Source organism: Podarcis gaigeae (assembly GCF_964106915.1).
Source record: "Podarcis gaigeae genome assembly, chromosome: 2".
Lineage (NCBI taxonomy): Eukaryota > Metazoa > Chordata > Lepidosauria > Squamata > Lacertidae > Podarcis > Podarcis gaigeae.
The window spans coordinates 125,226,679-125,242,066 of NC_139679.1; the positions used below are offsets into that span (position 1 = coordinate 125,226,679).

The 15,388-nt window shown below is 46.4% G+C and overlaps 1 protein-coding gene across 9 annotated transcripts in view; it reads right to left on the reverse strand.

The window, feature by feature from the left end:
- Positions 1–15,388, reverse strand: part of LOC310837570 (uncharacterized protein) — a 47,215-nt gene that overhangs the window by 22,146 nt on the left and 9,681 nt on the right. The window contains exons 1-3 of one of the 9 annotated variants that reach the window (XM_083724376.1): positions 10,264–10,874; positions 7,941–8,048; positions 7,300–7,369 (exon numbers count right to left, since the gene is read on the reverse strand). The exons of 1 other annotated variant lie outside the window; for it this stretch is intronic. In XM_083724376.1, coding sequence (XP_083580502.1) covers positions 7,300–7,369; positions 7,941–8,010 — 140 coding nt within the window. In that variant the 5' untranslated portion in view covers positions 8,011–8,048; positions 10,264–10,874. 7 more of the 9 variants (XM_083724375.1, XM_083724381.1, XR_014560581.1 and 4 more) reach the window with 7 other exon arrangements.

Genomic DNA, 15,388 nt, shown 5'->3' on the forward strand with positions numbered 1-15,388 from the left:
CCAGCCGAGTCACCATGTCCATGGGGCTCCGTGCCCATGGTTTTTGAGGGTCTCCGCGTCGCCGGCGCGGTAGGACCCAGCCCCTGCCAAGCCGACTCCCTCCGGAGCTCGGAGAGAGTCCGCCATTCGGCGATGGCGCCAACCCGGAAGTCCCTAAACAGGAACAGTTTGGATTCTTAGATCACCGACTGCAGTTTCTTGAAGATGGACTTCTGGCAAGCGATGGGCTGCACCTCACAACGGTTGGGAGGAATGTTTTTGCCAAAAATCTCCGAAACCTCATCAGGAGGGCTTTAAACTGACTAATGTGGGGGAGGGAAACAGTGCTCCTGAAGGTAGGAGTCTATCAGTTGATGAAGATGATCATCCAAATGTCATAGACCAAATGGAGCAAACAGCACGCAGACCTAGTTGTGGGAGGAAAAAATCCTTAAATAAGAGACACGGGGGAATGATTAATGGACTTCAATGTCTGTACACTAATGCACAAAGCATGGGAAATAAACAAGATGAGCTTGAGCTCTTGGTACAGCAAACTAAATATGACATAATAGGCATCACTGAAACCTGGTGGGATAAGTCACACGATTGGAATGTAAGAATGGAGGGATACAATCTATTTCAGAGAAACAGACCAGACAAGAAAGGAGGAGGAGTGGCGTTATATGTCAGGGATGTGTATACCTGTGAAGAGATCCAAGATTTAGAACCTCAAAGCCAAAGTGAGAGCATTTGGGTCAAAATTAAGGGAGAGAAGAATAACAAGGACCTCATTGTGGGAGTTTACTATAGACCCCCAAGCCAAATAGAGGACATAGATGATGCCTTCCTGGAACAGATGGCCAAGCATGCATTTAGGGAGATAGTAGTAATGGGGGACTTCAATTACCTGGATATTTGTTGGATGTCAAACTCAGCCAAGAGCATAAGGTCAAACAGATTCCTCACTGGCCTTGCAGACAACTTCATTGTCCAGAAAGTGGGAGAAGCAACAAGAGGAACAGCCATTTTAGATCTGGTCCTAACCAATGTTGATGACCTGGTTAGTGGGGTAGAAGTGGAAGGATCATTAGGCGCGAGTGATCATGCTCTTCTGAAGTTTACTATACAGCGGAAAGGAGCAGCCAAGCATACTAGGACTCAATTTCTTGACTTTAAGAAAGCCGACTTCATAAAACTTAGGGAAGTGCTGGGTGAGATCCCATGGACAGTAATACTAAAAGGAAAGGGAGTTCATGATGGCTGGGAGTTTGTTAAGAGGGAGATAGTAAAAGCACAACTTCAGGCAATACCAATGAGACGGAAACATGGAAGGTGCCTAAAGAAGCCAGGGTGGCTATCTAAAGAACTTTTAACTGAGTTTAACTGAGTTAAGATTAAAAAATGTGTACAAAAAATGGAAAAGGGGGGAAACCACCAAAGAGGAATTCAAACAAATAGCCAGCACATGTAGACACAAAGTCAGAAAAGCTAAAGCACAGAATGAACTCAGGCTTGCTAGAGAGGTTAAAAGCAACAAAAAAGGCTTTTATGGGTATGTTAGTAGTAAAAGGAAGAACAAAGAAACTGTGGGGTCACTCAGAGGAGAAGATAGTGAAATGCAAACAGGGGACACAGAAAGGGCTGAACTCCTCAATGCCTTCTTTGCCTCAGTCTTCTCCGATAAAGAAAACAATGCCCGACCTGAAGAATTTGGAGCAAATGATTCAGCAGAGGAAACACAGCCCAGAATAACTAAGGAGATAGTACAACAATACTTGGCTAGTCTAGATGTATTCAAGTCTCCAGGGCCAGATGAACTGCATCCAAGAGTATTAAAAGAACTGGCAGATGTGATCTCAGAACCACTGGCAGTCATCTTTGAGAATTCCTGGAGAACAGGTGAAGTCCCGGCAGACTGGAGGAGGGCAAATGTTGTCCCTATTTTCAAAAAGGGGAAAAGAGAGGACTCAAATAATTACCGCCCAGTCAGTATGACATCAATACCAGGGAAGATTCTGGAGCAGATCATTAAGAAAACAGTCTGTGAGCACCTAGAAAGGAATGCTGTGATCACCAATAGTCAGCATCGATTTCTGAAAAATAAGTCATGTCAGACTAACCTGATCTCATTTTTTGACAGAATTACAACCCTGGTAGATGAAGGGAATGCAGTGAATGTAGCCTACCTTGATTTCAGCAAGGCATTTGACAAGGTGCCCCATGATATTCTTGTAAAGAAGCTGGTAAAATGTGGTCTTGACTATGCTACCACTCAGTGGATTTGTAACTGGCTGACTGACCGAACCCAAAGGGTGCTCATCAATGGTTCCTCTTCATCCTGGAGAAGAGTGACTAGTGGGGTGCCACAGGGTTCTGTCTTGGGCCCAGTCGTATCCAACATCTTTATCAACGACTTGGATGATGGACTCAAGGGCATCCTGATCAAATTTGCAGATGACACCAAACTGGGAGGGGTGGCTAACACCCCAGAGGACAGGATCACACTTCAAAACGATCTTGACAGATTAGAGAACTGGGCCAAAACAAACAAGATGAATTTTAACAGGGAGAAATGTAAAGTATTGCACTTGGGCAAAAAAAATGAGAGGCACAAATACAAGATGGGTGACACCTGGCTTGAGAGCAGTACATGTGAAAAGGATCTAGGAGTCTTGGTTGACCACAAACATGACATGAGCCAACAGTGTGACGCGGCAGCTAAAAAAGCCAATGCAATTCTGGGCTGCATCAATAGGAGTATAGCATCTAGATCAAGGGAAGTAATAGTGCCACTGTATTCTGCTCTGGTCAGACCTCACCTGGACTACTGTGTCCAGATCTGGGCACCACAGTTCAAGAAGGACACTGACAAACTGGAACGTGTCCAGAGGAGGGCAACCAAAATGGTCAAAGGCCTGGAAACGATGCCTTATGAGGAACGGCTAAGGGAGCTGGGTATGTTTAGCCTGGAGAAGAGGAGGTTAAGGGGTGATATGATAGCCATGTTCAAATATATAAAAGGATGTCACATAGAGGAGGGAGAAAGGTTGTTTTCTGCTGCTCCAGAGAAGCGGACACGGAGCAATGGTTCCAAACTACAAGAAAGAAGATTCCACCTAAACATTAGGAAGAACTTCCTGACAGTAAGAGCTGTTCGAGAGTGGAATTTGCTGCCAAGGAGTGTGGCGGAGTCTCCTTCTTTGGAGGTCTTTATACAGAGGCTTGACAACCATATGTCAGGAGTGCTCTGATGGTGTTTCCTGCTTGGCAGGGGGTTGGACTCGATGGCCCTTGTGGTCTCTTCCAACTCTATGATTCTATGATTCAATCCCTTGGTGAGACGGGGACTTTCACGGCATGTGATGACAGGCTCTGGCACATTGAGCAGACGAGACCAATAGTGAGTCAATGGTCAAGCAAGTTATTTATGCAAGTGCCGTGGAGGGAAGTGAGAGGCTCATCAACCTGGGAAGGGAGGCCAAGAAGCAGATGTAGAACTCTGATCCTAAAAGAAGAGGCTAAGCAGTAAACGCTACACGAATTGAGAGTGGAGTCCTTAAGACGATTGTGTTGGAGTGTTGTGGGTATCAAGGAGTTAACACTATGATAAGTGGAAATGCTGACTCAGTTTCATGTGGTGAGTCAGCATCCCAAGAGATGGTGCGCTGCCTAATTGGTCTATAGCCAGCTTGTATACAGAGGTATGCTTGACTTCTCCACAATGGCTTCTCCGCTGTATGTAGGAAGGCTGATTTATGGTACTTTATGATGCTGCAGGACTGCAGCTGGAATAAAGCCGTCCTAGCAACACAGCTGGACTCCTGAGTGCTTTATATGGAGCTTCTATAGGTCCAAATACATTGCAACATGTTGGGTGGAGTCCTTGTACGCCTCCTTCCGGTAACTCCTGGGGCGAAAAATATTGCTCTGCTTCCCTTTGGACCATATCAAGAAGGCTGAGAAGGTAGGGCTGCCATAGGTCTGTTCCCCCCCCCCCCGGGAATCGAGGAGGATTTTCACAAGATCGGCAAAAGGTTCACCCAGACGTATGGCAAGGCTGCCGTTTCTTGTGAGGAGAACCAGAACTTACAGGGTTAAACAGTTCTGTGTGACGTCTCACATCCTGAGGCCTAGTTTTGTTCACATACGGGAATCTTTCTTTGTGTGTGAGTTACCTTTCCCTTTTAGCTGTTGAGCCGGAGAGAATGTCCGCCCGATCTCCGGGGTGATTTATGATGATTTTTCTGTACATAATAAAGCCTTCTTAGATTAAGCAAGAAGCCTGTGTACAGACTGGGATTTATCATCCACACAAGGCAAAACCGCTGCTGCAATACTCTGCTTGGAGCCAGGAAGAGAGCTTGAGGCTCAAGCAGGGACAGGGAAGCGTGGCAGACTCCCTTACATTCCGAAGATTTCTATGGTGGGAAATATCAGGAAAGCTCAAAAGCTGCTTCTTTTGGGGAGAATTTGTATTTTTAAAAAGCTCAACAACTCTGTCTGGATTTTTGCATTTTTAAACGGGGCCACCCTGCTGGAGACGATGACCTTGTTGTGTAGGCAGCCCAGGACCTCCACACACACTGCCCAGGCTTGTATTCTGCGGGGGTCACGTCTGTGCTTCTAACACCCCTGTTTGACTTCAACCTCATGGAGACTCTACATTATGTCTCGAGGCAGATGGATGTCAACAAAAGGGGGTGGAAGGACAGAATCTGACTTTTGAGAGAGGAGGTGCAGTCAGAGATGCGTCCACCAGAAGAGAGCCTGAGGGGGGAAACCATTTTTAGATGACATTTAGGATCCCTGCCTCCATTTCTCAGCCTGAACTGTAACTCGGAATCTCGATTGTAACTCAGTTCAGAACCTTCACATCTATTCCCTGGTTGGCCGTCTTCTGGAATATAAACCAGACCTCTTTGAGGGTATCATCCAGACCTTCATTTAGTGTGGGCACCTTGGATTTGGAGCCTAGGCATCAAACATAATCCCTGAAAATGTGTCTCAGTAACCCTTGGTATCCACACCCACCTGGACCTCCCAAGTGAGTCTGAGCTCCTAGAGGAACCATCTATGCTGAGGTGGGACACCTCTGGCCCTCCAGATGTGGCTGGACTCAAAGTACCATCAGCCCAAGCAAGGATGGCCAACGGCCAGGGAAGATGGGAGTTCTACTGGAACAACATCTGGAGGGACACACTTTCTCCATCTTCCTCCTCCTCTGAAAAAGCTAAATATCTGTATTGTTCCCACCATCCTCCGTGATGTGTAACATCTTCCTGATACACTCCAAGCAACTGCACACATTCCCTAATCCTGCACCATTTACTTCCTGAGGCGGCTCCATTGTGTCCACCTTCTCAGAACCACCCACCATTTCATTTTTTTTTAATAATTTTTATTAAGGTTTTCCAAATTAAAACAAATCAAAACAAATTAAATCCAATCTATAAACTTTTTGCCAATAACTAGGACTTCCCCTCCCTACCCCCTCTTGTGTTCCAAATCTTCCAAATAAGCAATTAAATTCAACAAGTTCTTATCCCCAAATTACACTCATCATCAATAACCCAATTTATCCAAATTCCCATCCCCTAAGATCGATCTATACCCTTCCACGAGTTTCCCCCTTTCAAACATAGTACAGATGGAAATAAGATAAATATGAATAATAATTTTACAGCCTTTGGATTCCAATTTTCCCTCCCCTCTTTCCCCTTTGCGTTTCACCTATCCCACCACTTCTAATATCTTCCTGGAGTTCCCACATTACACTATATCCCTCAGGTTCTTTGCCAGTCTTTGATTACGGATGTCCAATCGTAGAAGGAGTCTATCAAAAAAGGGCCCATTTCTTCTATCCAGGTTTTTATATCCAGGAGTAAAAACTCCAATTTTGTATCCATAAGCTTGTCAAACCTGAATATCCCAAATGTTCCCCCAGTTCTGTCCAGTTCTTGTTATTTCCTTGTTCTTGTCAATCAATCTCCTCCTTTTTATTTCTCTGTTCTCCCACAGAAATGTTCTTTTTCCAAAAGTTTCTAGTGTCTCTGCAGAGGCTTGTTATTCCTGGAGCAAAGCATTGCATCATGTTCCTTTCATTTTCCAACAAATAGTTCCATTGTTTCCTGTAGTGTGTAGACCTCTGTAGACAAAATAATGTTCCATTCCTGCAGTTTCCCAGGAGATTAAAAGTTCCATTCAACTGTTCCAAGTTTCCTGTGAAAAACACATGCAATATCCCTCGGCTCCTCTAGGTGCATTGCAGTAGCAAAGTTCCCTTCCAGAATCACATCCACCAGACCAAGTAGCTTGTTGACCGATATTTAAAACAGTTTATATTCAATTTATAACAAATATAACCGGCAAAGTCCTCATAACAAAATCTCTATTTTAACCTTCCTTTTTGACAGCTCTTTGACAGCTGTCAATACCTCCATCGCTTTTCTCCAGGCAGTTTCACGAATCGCTCCAGGGATTCCGGGGGGGGGGGGTTGCTTTTTTAAAAAAAACAATTCCACTTTTCTCCTCCAGCTCAATCTTATAATTTTCCCTCGCGAAGTTGCTGATTCGGCAAGATAAGGTTACACTCGATCTTAGTTGTCCAGTCCTTTGTTTTGGCTCTTCTACAATTTAGGGGTGGGCTGACTTCCTTTTTTCCGCCTCCCCCGTTCGCTCCGAATTTTAAAAATTTATCCCCTTTTTTTTAGTCCATATTCCAATTACTCACGGGTTCTTCTTTAGAGCCGAATTTTCAATAGAAGAAGTCAGCGCTCTCCGCCGGATGGCATGCGGCTGCGCTCGGCAGGGATAGCAGAGAACTCAAAGCACCACGCTTCTCCCCGGCACCCGATCCGTAGCCTTTAAAAAGGCTCCTTCACGAGTCGGGAGAGCGCTAACGGTGCCAGCCGAGTCTCCATGTCCACGGCCTCCTCTGGCCGTGGTTTTTAAGGGTCCCCGCATCGCCGGTGCGGTAGGACCCAGCCCCTGCCAAGCCGGCTCCCTCCGGAGCTCGGAGGGAGTCCGCCATTCGGCGATGGCGCCGACCCGGAAGTCCCAGAACCACCCACCATTTCAGTAGCAGTCCTTCAGTTCCCAGCTATTACTCCCCCTCCCCTACAGAGGAATTATTCATCTGAATCCCAGGGGCTGGGAGTCCTGAGTGGGGAGACAGCTGTTGGCCCTGCTGGGGGAGGGGGTTCTCCTTGGCTGGTCCTTGTGAGAAGAGGATGATGGACGAGGTGGGCCCTGATCCTAATCCAGCAGGACTTTTCTCATGTACAAGATACAGTCTCCCAGGCAAGAGGAAGGACCTACCTCTCAAAGTCTCTGTATTTTTCGGTTTCAAGGAAGGAGTTGAGCTCAGACTTGCAGATCAGATTCTCTCCTGTGTGGAATAAGTAAAACGGAAGTGCTATTTACGTCACTGGAAAAGTATTCAATAATATTCATGTGTTGAAGAAAGTCTAACAAAGTAGCTGGTGTCCCGTTAAGGGCTAATAAAAGGTTTATGGTCTCAGCATTTGTGGGCTGCAAGCTGAGGATGTGGACTGTGGACCAGGAAGACTCGCAATCTCCATTATCCTGAGAGTCTCTGTCGATTTTGCGTAGTTATTTTGGAATTCCTACCGCATTATCGGTTCATGAAAAGTTACGGATGGGAAAACTTACACGGTTGCTGTAAACTATCACCTCACACACAAACTCTCACTCACATACAGTCTGTAAATTTGGCAAGTTCCCAACCCTTGCCTGTAATACTGGCAATTCCAGGCCTGCAGATGTACAGCCCTGAGTGTAGAGCCTCCAGCCACAGATATTGTCTATCATGGAAATGCCCCAGACTGGGACGGATTATGGATCTTTGGGTGCTGATAGATTGTATCTCCGTTTGTAACCCACTCTGACATGGCCTACAAAAAATAAAAGTAATAGAAATGCTTTCAGGATATACTTACCGATAAACCCTGAAAACCTTTTTGTAGCATCCTTACCCCATATTCCTGGCTCCCTCAGCACCACCACCATCAATTAACCATGCAGAGGAAACACTTAAGAATGGGAGCCTGAGAGAAGGGAGGCCAAGAAGCAGATGTAGAACTCTGATCCTAAAAGAAGAGGCTAAGCAGTAAACGCTACACGAATTGAGAGTGGAGTCCTTAAGACGATTGTGTGGGAGTGTTGTGGGTATCAAGGAGTTAACACTATGATAAGTGGAAATGCTGACTCAGTTTCATGTGGTGAGTCAGCATCCCAAGAGATGGTGCACTGCCTAATTGGTCTATAGCCAGCTTGTATACAGAGGTATGCTTGACTTCTCCACAATGGCTTCTCCCCTGTATGTAGGAAGGCTGATTTATGGTACTTTATGATGCTGCAGGACTGCAGCTGGAATAAAGCCCTCCTTGCAACACAGCTGGACTCCTGAGTGCTTTATATGGAGCTTCTGACATTGCCTACAATAAATAACAGTAATAGAAATGCCTTCTGGATATACCGTATTTTTTGCACCATAACACTCACTTTTTTCCTCCTAGAAAGTAAGGGGAAATGTCTGTGCGTGTTATGGAGCGAATGCCTGCGGGTGGCGGGGGGGATCTGCTGTAGTTGTGAGCAGAGGATCCATGCTTCCCCTTCCTTCCCTCCTTCGTGGTTACAAAGCATGGATCCACATGGATCCTCAGGATTTTTGCATTGGGCTACTTCAAACTCACTGTCAGATCACATGTCTGTGGTCACAGCATGAACCACAAAAATCATATATCCACTATATCGTTTAGAATATTTTTTTCTTGTTTTCCTCCTCTAAAAACTACATGCGTGTTATGGTCTGGTGCGTGTTATAGAGTGAAAAATACGGTACTTATATATAAACCCTGAAAGCCTTTCTATAGCATCCTTCTCCCACATTGTAGAATTGGTATATATACATCATCAGCACCACTGATTAACCATTGGAAACACTTAAGGATGGGAGCCTGAGAGAGAGGAAGAGGTCTCTGGCTACTTCCTGGGCGGGGCTTCCAGAAGCAAAGAGCTGCTTTGGAGAAGGCCTCCCAGGACCTTCCACCTTTTTCTCTCTTCTGCTCTCCAAGGTGGACCAAGGGTTTGACTTGGTATAATGCAGCCCACAGCCAGCCATGCAGTAGCTTTCGAGGATCAGTGGGGAGAGGATGGAGCTTCCATGGGGGAAATGGGGGGGGGGGGATCAGTGGAAAAAACCCCACCATCAGGGACAACTCTTTCTCTCTCCGGTTGACTTGAAGGAGTGGCAGATTCCTGGGCAGGAAGGAGAAGCCAAGGCAGACCCACCACCGGAGATTCCTCCTCCAGCGCCCAAGGATGGAGACATCTCTCCCTCCCTCCCTCCCTCTCTGCTCGGCTGGGCTTCTATCCCCCAGGGATGCTGCCATTCCTCCCTCAACCCACCAAAATCCTCTGCCCTCCTCCCTCCCTCCCAGAGACCCCCTTGGCACCCCTGCGCCCAGAGACCCCCTTGGCACCGCCCACCCCTCGCCCTCTGCGCACCAACCTCTCCATCCGGAGGGACCTCCCAAGACGGGCAGGGAGGCGGGAGAGGGAGGGGGGTCTCTATCCAGCCCTATTTCACTTCCTTTAACCCTTTCGTGGACTCCGCTCCTGCGCCTTGAGGGATTCCGGCCAGGCGGGGAACGGCAGAGAGCGGGGCGCCTCATGTTTGGGTCCTGGGATCAAATCCAGGGGGGGGGGACCCCGTTGGTGGGCATCACGTTTTCCTTCTCGCAAAGGCGCCCAAGCGGTGCAGGGCTGCCGAGAATCGCTTGAGCCCCCGGGGAAAAGAGACTCGTGTGGAGGGGAGGGCGCTGCAAAGGAGATGGCAGCTGGAGTGCATGGATCGGGGGCCTTGAGCACCTCCTGGACCCCCAGGAAAAAGAAACATGGGTGGGGGGCTGCAAAGGAGATCCTGCCACGCAATCCCTGCAGGTGTTGGGCCCCCAATTGGCAGCAGGATTGCGGGGATCGGAGCCCCTGCTTATGAGTCCCAGGAGAGGGGCTTTTTTGCATGCAGGAGTGAAACTAGGCTGGATTTCCCCCGAGTCAAAGACCAGATTGGGGATATTTACGTCCCCACAAAGACATCCTCAACGGCGCCCTGCTGGAGGCGTCACCTGGTGCAAAAAACAACCACCACCCCCGGCTGGCCACCCCCCCTAGCTATGGCTCTGTTCCCGGGAGGGGTCTCTGTCTTTTCCTCTTTCCCTTACCCCTAAATCGCCCCCTTTCCCCACGCAGCCTCCTTACCTCTTTGTCCTCTCTGGACCTCCGCCTCCCTTGCTCGCTGTTCCGGTTTCCTTCCCCCCAAAATAAAGCGGAGTAGGGGGGTGAGGGGAACTAGTCAACCCACACCCCTCCTCCCCTTCGGAAAACCTCCCACTTTCCCTGGGGTCCTTTGGGCCCCCTGGAAACTTCCGACCTATAGACACTTCGGGTTCCTTGTCGAAGGCGCGCGCCTCTAGAGCTACGTTCGCAGAGCAGCCCTTGCCTGTGTTGGGATGGAAACAGGAAGAGATGGCGCTGCCTCTGGCCTCCTGCTCTTGGCCCCTCCTGCCCCCAAGTCGCCTCTCTCCCTCCAGCGGAGAGTGGAAATGGGGGCGGGAGTGGGGGGCTTCCTAGTTGTGTATCAGCTGATGGATTTATGTTTCCCTCCACAGCAGGGTGGCAGCTGCACACTTATTTTTCCTTATTTACTTTTGTTATTGTATCATTTTAATAAAGTTGAGGGTCTTACGGAGACTCTCCCTGGCTCCCCAAAAAGGCCAGAAGAAGAAGAAGGACATAATCCATGTCTGCTTAAGACTGGGCAAGGTAATAAGGAGGCAGTAATAAGACGCAGGGGCCGTGATGATTTATTACAACTATTTGTGTAGTTTAAATAATATGCGTATATACGTATGTGTGACTATTATTATTTATTTACATGATGAAACATCAACATAAAAAACTTCCCTAAACTGGGTTGTCTTCATAAATATATATTATTATTATTTAAATAAATAAATAAATAAATAAATAAATAAATAAATAAATATCAATATTTATTTGTTTTCCGATGATTGTTTTTCCTATGTCTTTAGCAGTTATCTTCCAAAAAGAGATGGAAACCCAGGTTTGTGAAACCCTTGTGTACGCATGTACACAGTGGTCTGCTTGCAGGAAGACTCCCCAGAAGCATGACATGACTGAAGAATTAGTTCAAAATTATTATTATTATTATTATTATTAACCCCAGCCATTCTGGGTGGCTTCCAACAGAATATTAAAAATACAGTGGTGCCCCGCAAGACGAATGCCTCACAAGACGGAAAACCCGCTAGACGAAAGGGTTTTCCGTTTTGGAGGCGCTTCGCTAAACGAATTTCTCTATGGGGTTGCTTCGCAAGACGAAAAAATCTTGCAAGTTCCCGCGGGTTTTTTTTGCTTTCCCCCCCTTCCTAAGCCGCTAAGCCGCTTATCAGCTGTTCCGCTGATAAGCCGCCTCTCAGCTGATCGCTAAAAGCCGCTAGACCGCTAATAGCGCTAATCCGCTAAGCCATCAATGGGCTTGCTTCGCAAGACGAAAAAACCGCTAGACGAAGAGAATTGCGGAACGGATTAATTTCGTCTTGCGAGGCACCACTGTACAGTGGTGCCCCGCAAGACGAATGCCTCACAAGACGGAAAACCCGCTAGACGAAAGGGTTTTCCGTTTTGGAGGCGCTTCGCTAAACGAATTTCTCTATGGGGTTGCTTCGCAAGACGAAAAAATCTTGCAAGTTCCCGCGGGTTTTTTTCGCTTTCCCCCCCTTCCTAAGCCGCTAAGCCGCTTATCAGCTGTTCCGCTGATAAGCCGCCTCTCAGCTGATCGCTAAAAGCCGCTAGACCGCTAATAGCGCTAATCCGCTAAGCCATCAATGGGCTTGCTTCGCAAGACGAAAAAACCGCTAGACGAAGAGAATTGCGGAACGGATTAATTTCGTCTTGCGAGGCACCACTGTACATGAAAACATCAATCATTAAAACCTTCCTTAAACACAGCTGCCTTCAGATGTCTTCTAAACGTCAGATAGTTGTTTATTTCTTTGATATATGATGGGAGGGCTTTCCACAGAGCGGGCGCCACTACTGAGACGGCCCTCTGCCTGGTTCCCTGTAACTTCGCTTCTCACAGTGAGGGAACCGCCAGAAGGCCCTCGGAGCTGGACCTCATTGTCCAGGCAAAAGATGGGGGTGGAGATGCTCCTTCAGGTCTACTGGGCTGAGGCCGCTTAGGGTGTAAAGGTCAGCACCAACACTTTTAATTGTGCTTGAAAACATACTGGGAGCCAGTGTGGGTCTTTCAAGACTGGTGTTGTTATGTGGTCTTGGCCGCTACCAGTCAACTGCCTAGCTGCCACATTCTGGATTAGTTGTCGTTTCCAGGTCACCTTCAAAGGTAGCCCCACGTAGAACGCAATGCAGTAGTCCAAGCGGGAGATAACTAGAGCATGCACCACTCTGGAGCGACAGTCTGCGGGCAGGTAGGGTCTCAGCCTGCATACCAGAGGCAGCTGGTAGACACTGCCATGGACACAGAATTGACCTGTGCCTCCATGCACAGCTGTGAGTCCAAAATGACTCCGAGGCTGCACAACTGGTCCTTCAGGGGCACAGTTACCCCTTTCAGGACCAGGAATTCTCCAATTTTGCCTACCCGTCCCCCAAAACAGTACATCTGTCTTGTCAGGATTCAACCTCAATCCGTTAGCCGCTATATATCCTGAAACTGCCTCCAGACACTCACACAGGACTTTCACCACCTTCACTGGTTCCGATTCGAAAGAGAGGTAGAACTGGGTATCATCCACATATCAATGGTATTAAAGGCCTCTGAGAAATCCAGCAGAACTTTTTATTGAGGGTGAAAGAGGAGAGCGCAAAAATATGGTCTGAAGCTCAACATCAAAAAAATGAAGATCATGACCAGTGGTCCCATCACCTCCTGGCAAATAGAAGGGGAAGAAATGGAGGCAGTGAGAGATTTTACTTTCTTGGGCGCCATGATCACTGCAGATGGTGACAGCAGTCACGAAATTAAAATACGCCTGCTTCTTGGGAGAAAAGCAATGACAAACCTAGACAGCATCTTAAAAAGCAGAGACATGACCTTGCCAACAAAGGTCCGTATAGTAAAAGCTATGGTTTTCCTAGTAGTAATGTATGGAAGTGAGAGCTGGACCATAAAGAAGGCTGATCACCCAAGAATGGATGCTTTTGAATTATGGCGCTGGAGGAGACTCTTGCGAGTCATATGGACTGCAAGAAGATCAAACCTATCCATTCTGAAGGAAATCAGCCCTGAGTGCTCACTGGAAGGACAGATCCTGAAGCTGAGGCTCCAATACTTTGGCTACTTCATGAGAAGAGAAGACTCCTTTCAGGGATCAAATTGTGAACTGGAATGTGAGTAAAAAAATTTTTAAGGAAAGACTCTTGTGTCTTTTAAGAGGGATAAAAGGGGACACGAGGAATAAACAGCAGCAAGAATACTTATTGCAAAGTATTGGAAGACACAAGATCTACCCACCCGGGAAGAATGGCAGATGAAGGTGATGGAGTACATGGAACTGGCGGAAATGACTGGCAGAATCCGAGACCCGGGAGAAGAGTCGGTAGAAGAAGATTGGAAGAAGTTTAAAGACTATCTACAGAAATATTGCAATATTAAGGAATGTTAGAAGGATGTTGGAATGAAGTTATGTGGTTTTAGCAGTAATGTTACAGTAAAGTTATAATAGATTAAGATAAACTACTAAGATAAAAGTAAAAATGGGAAGGACTTGCTGAAATAACTAATTGAACTAGAATACAAAAAAGGGAGGTGTGAGGAGGTCAGGGAAACAAGTTAATGAAAGACAAGACATGGAAAGTTGGATTTGTTTTTAATTGTTTTTACTTTTCTGTATTTTTTCTATTTTTTTTCTTTTTTTCCTCTTATTCTTGTAACTTTTTTGAAACTTTAATAAATATTATTTTAACCAAAAAGGGACACGAGGAATAATCCATCTGGGCAAGCCAGATTTGATGACTTAACTCAAGAGATTCAAACGAATCTGCAAACTATCTTCCTGCTATATTGAGGGGAAACTGCTCTGCTGCATCATTCACTAGCGTGAGTGAAGGAAGGATATTGTTTATTCAACATATCCTTTCCTACTATCCTTAACATTCCCACAATTGTCCCTTAGCATTCCAAGTTTGGGACCTGCCCGAACATCTTTCCACATTATAATCATCCGTATGGTTTCTCCCCTGTGTCTCTTATTTGGGGGATAATTGGCTAGGAGCTTACAGTGAAGCATTTAACACACACCTGTGCCACTGAACACCTTTCCACATTATAATCATCCGTATGGTTTCTCCCCTGTGTCTCTTATTTGGGGGATAATTGGCTAGGAGCTTACAGTGAAGCATTTAACACACACCTGTGCCACTGCCGGGCACATTGCTGCCAGAGGCTCTGGCAGTGCCCACTCTCTGCTCTGAGGAATAAAACCCTGGCTCCTAAAGCTGAAAGCCCTAGAAGCCTTTCATATGAATTCTGAGCCCATTGGTGAAGTAGCAAAGTTTATTTAAAGAAAAGCATCTCTGCAAGTATGGGGGAGCTATTCAGGCACACCCAGGTCAGAACAACACAGGCGTTTATCCTCCCCCCGGGGGCAAATGTCCCTCCTCTGTCCTCCAATTGGCTGGAGGGCAGCGCAGAGGTTACAGCCTATCAGACCGCCCAATTATACTCATTTCCCAGGATCCCGATGCCCATTCCTTATTGCCCTTATTTGGTCCAAGTCCCACCCCCAGAATTTACCTATTGACAAAAGCAGCACACCAAAAGCTGCCCTAGTTTTGTGTGTTAACCACTATGGGTTCCAATTGCAAGCATAAGCGATTTTCATATCTTATAAAACTAAAAAGGCAAACCACATTTAGACTACCACTTTGTTTCAGTCACGGGTGCAAGCAGCCTTCGTATCTGGGTCCCAGCTACAAGCTATATGATGCCACCAGAGATCATGTTTTATTTCAACACTTCACCCTTGACGTAGCCAAAAATGAGAGAGGGCAGTAACACATTTAATTCGTACAATATAAACTATATACAAGGGTTTCAAGACTACCGTCTGCATATAAAAAGATGCTTTCAGATTTCTGTGTCTTAATTGTTCCTTTATTGCAATTATAACAATGTTAGTGATGTGACTCTTCGTATATTAAACAACTGTACATCCAAAGCAACACAAAAAGTCTCACACTCCACTTTTCACAACTCTCACATCCCAAATTCAAACATGAGCATTTCCCCTTTTTAAAAAAATATTTATTAAAGTTTTAAACAATACAATAGAGAAAA